Below are 5,361 nucleotides of genomic sequence, written 5' to 3' on the forward strand. Positions count from 1 at the left end.
AGGATGGTTGCCGATGAGGGAAAGGTTGAATGTGACTAAGTCCTCAGGCAGTAATATGGTGCCGATGACCAAGTAAAAAGGTCTGCCGATGACTATGGCAAGGGGATTGCCGATGACGCGAAGGAGGAGTCCGGAAGCTGCCAGTTGTCATGTGGAGGAGTTTCGGTTTGTCACGAAGGATGGTTTTATTATTTCCTTAGTTATTCGCATCGTTTTGTATACGGGTTCCGTGTAATTTGGAATTCGAATTCTAATCGTGTCTGGTCATAGCTCTTTGAGCAGGGTATAAATATAAGCCCTAGGACCTTGTAATCAGACATCTATCAATCAATCAAACACACGTTTTTACTCATATTCCAGCATTTACTTTTCGACGACTTCGTCATACGTTTTCTTTTTGTTACGAGTTCTTAGGAATTCGTCGACACAAGCTCGGCGTATCCTCAAGTTCCACGTGAGTACCTCTTAGCCGTGACATTCGGGCGCATCGCTGTTGTCAGGACTAAAGTATTCGAGTTATCACCTTTGCCGATAGTAAGGTCAAATCGGCTGGCACGCCTTAACGTTTGAATTGGGTATTAGCCCTTTGTGTTTGCAGACTAGTTTTTGCATCAACAATAATATATAAAAGATTAACTAAATAAAATAGGGGTTGGGCATCAAATTTATACCAAGCAACGGTCTCTGACTGACGTCCCAATCTAGGTCGGACCGTCTAGGATTGTGACTAGGTCTCGACTCTTGAGTAGCAAACAATGGCAAGGGCGAGGAACAAGTGCAAGCGACAAAGCCTCAAACTCACGAAGGGTTACGAACTTACATGAAGAAGAATGGCTGACCACAGACTTTCCTAACTCACGATCATGGACTCAATGTGCGGTGCTTTTCTCCCAAAGTGGCAGGCCATGTTTATTGAGTCTGTGACTGATATACTAATTAAAACAAGCCTAAAATTATCATACATACTTAGGACACTTAGTAATTTTGGGGTCCATGAATTTTGGGGGCCCAATTCCGTCGCACGGCCCACACGGGCCTGAGGACGCCCCTGCGACCACCGGAAGCACCAGCGACTGGGTGTCTGCCCGCCATGACCACTGCTCCTCAGGATGAGGATGCATCACTAGTTGACACCAGTTCTTCAGCGAAGGCTTGGACGACGGGCTCGCCTAAACTGCTGCCAAAGCAGCGGCAGCCACCTGTCATGTCACAACGGGCGGGACATGCCGTGGAGGCCGAGGTGTGCTCCAACAACGTACCCCTAGGTGAGGACGATCACCCCCACCCTGCCACCGCTAAGAGAGATCGCCGCCTTGGATGGCAAGGAGCACCCACAAAGCCCCAGTGCAATCCGCCTAGCCGCAAACTCGACCACACCTCCTGAGGAACATGGGTTCTCCACCACCAAGAGGTTAAAGTGGTTCATCACAAAGATCTTGCGTAAGGTGTCATCACTGCTTCTGCCTCTTCTAGATGTTGAGACACAACCAAAGTCGCCGACCCGCAGTAGGAGGATTGCCACTCAGGCACTTTCACGCCGACTTCGAAGTAGGGAGAGGCGCTGGTGATAAAGCGGATGGGCTACCTCAATGGGCAGACAAGGCCTTCCACAGTGTCCCAGGATGCCTACGACAACATCTTCGTCGATCAGCTCAACTCCTCACATGCTGAGACAATGCGACAGCTCTTTCCAGACCCATAAGGAGAGTGACCAAGGGGCGCATCTGATTGCTGATGATGGCTATGTAGTATGATTAGCGAGTAATAGGTTGTAACCTTCTTATGCTATGGAGGGCAGAGCCATTTGTATGCCATAGGCTATTACATGCTCGCCTTAGTCTGCCATGTTCGTGGCGCATCGCTGTAACTTTCACAACTTCTCGATCTTAATACAAAGATGCATAAACCTTTTGCTTATTTGAGAAAAAATGGCTGTATATATCTGGAATACTCAACTTGGCAGTCTTTGGCGTGCTACCAGCTAGTGGCTGCTGGCAAATAAATGACTATTGCAGTGATAAATTTGCTCTTCAAGAAAAATCCTCATGTAGTCAATCTATCTAATTGTCCTTATCAAGTTCATTCCTTCAAGCTTGGGTACTGTGTGCATAAGGCATATACACATACACACTGTAATATACCAAATCATGAAGCATGCATTTTTTCCCTCTCTTCCATGGTCTTTATGATTTGAAAACAACAGCGTACACACACATATATGAGAGACTCAAGTATCACCCTCAAACAATTAAGTGTACTTGTGTTTTCAAGTGTTTTGACTCTATGAAAGAAGGGGTGACCAGATTCTTTAATAGTTATTGAAGGGCTGTATGTGTAATTTAATTAACAATTGCCCTTTCATGGATAGACAACGTTTTAAGCAATCTTTTTATGAACAAATAACCTTTTACAGTATCCTATCAGATATATAAACTCATACAAATTCTAAGGAAACAGAAGGGTTTTTTTTAACATGATATTTTATTCTAGCAACCATAGTTACTTATTAAGATTAACAAATAAATTGAATGGACCATATTTAATTAATAAAATCTTGATAGTTGTTGATACATATTGTTAACACTGATTCTTTATTTTCATGTGTATCTATTTCAAATTTCATCAGTTTTAGACATCATTTAAGCAAATCTGTATCGACTTTTGAAATCTGCCTATGGAAATGCCTGCCAAGTCAGGTCTGACCAAAATTTGGCCTTTATGAGAAGAGTGATCTATGAAAGAACGATGAGATCATCTTAGTAACCAAATTTCAGGTGGGAGGTAATTAGCAAATTAAAATTGGTTGGGATTCAAAACACTGCCGCCCTGTAGACTGTAGTAGCTTTGTCGATAGATACTACTTTCAACCAAGGAACGAACAGCTACAAATTGTGTTTCAGTAGCTTCAAATCGTCTCCATTATTACAAACTTGACAACGAAACACCTGATCACTCACCGGATCGACGATTTACCAGCAACGACAACTAACAAATCGATTTATTGGTATGTAGCACCACCAGTCATCCAACATACGGCAGCACAAACATTCATGGTAGAGTGATCAGACTCAGCAAGGGACACACAGTTCAGAGAGGAGGCATGTAGATCTGCACCCACATATCGCCGTTGTTGACCCTGAAGAACGCCGCGGCCTCCTGGAACATCGCCTCGTCCCTCTGCTGGGTGCTCCTGAACACAATGACACAGTGCTTTGGGCCCTGCCCCACACCTGGCCGCTCTGTGTCGATGCGCTCGATGCAAGGCCCGAACATAAGACGCCTGCACAATATGTACATGAAATTAATCCTAGCAGTTCAGGAATCAAAATGCAGAGAGTTCAAGTATGTTCATCATTCTTTGTATGTGGAAATAGCGCACATATATACATATGTCAGCAACAAGGGCAGATTGCTCCTGGTAACCCACAATGTTTTGTATTGATTTGATGGTTGTCAAAACACATTTGTAAGTAGATTCACACGTACCTCTCAAAATACTCCTGGATATCTTGTGAGCTCAGAGGGTCGTGCTCAGGGATGGCGACAAACGCTGTTTGGTAGTCTTCGGGCGGCAAACTTGTGAAGACGATGAACGGCGCCATCAGTTCTGGAGCGGGCAGCGGTGCGGGGACCAAGAACGAATTGGAAACATCATTGAACCGGTGTAGCATCCCATGGAGATAGTCATCGAATATGAGCGGCGCAAAGGTGTCCCGGATGAAGGCAACACCACGCGCAACGATGTCCTTGTGGAACATGAAGAACCTAGAGTCGACAAGCCTACCACCACGCACGCCGCAGAGGGCCACGATGGTTGGGATGTCCACGAGGGGTGCCGGCTGCTCGTAGGAGCCATGGAGAACATAGTTGTACACGGCGCACGCTTCTACGATGACCCGCGCGAGCGACATGTCGCCCGACGTCATGGTCGCCACGCTGCCAAGGACCTGGAACCCCATGGTCATCTCTAGCCAGAGGAGAAGGCAGATTACCTTCTTGGCAACATCCCGCCCAGTCGACTCAAAAAGAACACGCAGGTATGCCCTCCGAGCAGTCCGGTTGGCTTCAAGGACTTCCCCCACTAGAAAAACCATGGTACACCTGAGAGATCTAGAGAGAAATGATAAAGTGACCGATGAGAGAGAGAGAGAGAGGTGAGAGAAGGATGGTATGCTTGGTGTGGGAGAGGAGGCTGTTGGGGTTGTCCACATATATAGAAAGGTTACAGCTAGCAGTGTGATGAATCAGCGAGCGCTAGCAAACAAAGCTAACAAGTTGACAAGTTAGGGTAGACTTGAGGTGAGAGAGAGAGAAAGAGAGAGAGGTGAGTAGGAACATCACGCAAGGCAGTTAATACATTTTTGTACTAGTGTTACTACCTTCCAAAATCTTAGTGTGAGCTCATTATTGTGGACCGCAGATCCTTATTCACATCATTGCTAGTGTGACAAATAACTGTTGCAGTGAATTGTTTAGAAGTGTCTAACGTTGATATTTGAAAACTCCACTCAATTTGAATTTATTGTTGAAAACTTTCCTCCATCTTGTAGCGGTGGCTTTGGCGAACTTCTTGACTTGCCTATCAATGCATTTGTATTTGTTGTTACGTGTTTATAAAGACAATGTATCCACAAAAAATACCGGTAATGTGTACGGTCATTGTACCAATAACTTTTGTCGTATTCATTGCGCTAGGTAGTTACAAACTTATGTTGTCAATTTATTTTAATTATATAAGGAAAGAAATAGTATTCGTGCATCTAGTTATTCTAAAACTATAACATCACACTAGTTGTTCACAAGATCTAGGCAAGTATAAAAGAGTTGACATGACCAGCATGGTGCTAGTTTTGTTAGTCTATGTTGTTCCTCTCCTACATCTCGTTAGCCTATAGATCAGCCCACATGCGACATGGTTATTGTGTCTGATGATCCCTATGAGCTATAGGGTTAGTCTCTTCATCCAACAACATGAACATCTTATAAAAGTTCTTTCACGAGGAAGCATAGTTAGAATTATATGTACCTAACTCATATATGTCCAAACAAAAAACTTGAAGGTAAAAACATGTGAATATGCACCTAACTCAAGTATTTCCATAATAACAGAGAAACTATAGCACAAAGCTCCAAAAGAGGTTGAGTTGGTTAGTAGCTAGTATTGAGACTTATCATCTGAGGCAAGATGTGGCTAGGTACTAATGCATGTCCATAGTGTCATCCATGGTCCCTCGTGTGCACTTTCTTGTCATGTGGTCACCAGCAAACAACAAACTCGGTTGGCTTCAAGGACTTCCCACACTAGAAAAAACATGGTACACCTGATGGTTGAGAGATCTAGAGAGAAATAAGAGTGGCAAA

At 44.3% G+C, this 5,361-nt stretch overlaps 1 protein-coding gene across 1 annotated transcript; it reads right to left on the reverse strand.

The window, feature by feature from the left end:
- Positions 2,862 to 4,162, reverse strand: LOC8055647. The gene is made up of 2 exons (XM_002467446.2): positions 3,487 to 4,162; positions 2,862 to 3,280 (listed from the first exon to the last, which is right to left on the reverse strand). The coding sequence occupies exons 1-2, from the start codon at positions 4,092 to 4,094 to the stop codon at positions 3,088 to 3,090; spliced, it is 801 nt and encodes a 266-aa protein (XP_002467491.1). The 5' UTR covers positions 4,095 to 4,162; the 3' UTR covers positions 2,862 to 3,087.

The sequence above is a fragment of the Sorghum bicolor genome, chromosome 1 (assembly GCF_000003195.3).
Source record: "Sorghum bicolor cultivar BTx623 chromosome 1, Sorghum_bicolor_NCBIv3, whole genome shotgun sequence".
Lineage (NCBI taxonomy): Eukaryota > Viridiplantae > Streptophyta > Magnoliopsida > Poales > Poaceae > Sorghum > Sorghum bicolor.

Coding starts and splice junctions, on each gene's coding strand:
- LOC8055647 (XM_002467446.2), bottom strand. CDS start 4,094: ATGGTTTTTCTAGTGGGGGAAGTCCTTGAAGCCAACCGGACTGCTCGG. Junction 3,281..3,486: donor ATCCAGGAGTATTTTGAGAG/GTACGTGTGAAT, acceptor CATATTGTGCAG/GCGTCTTATGTTCGGGCCTT.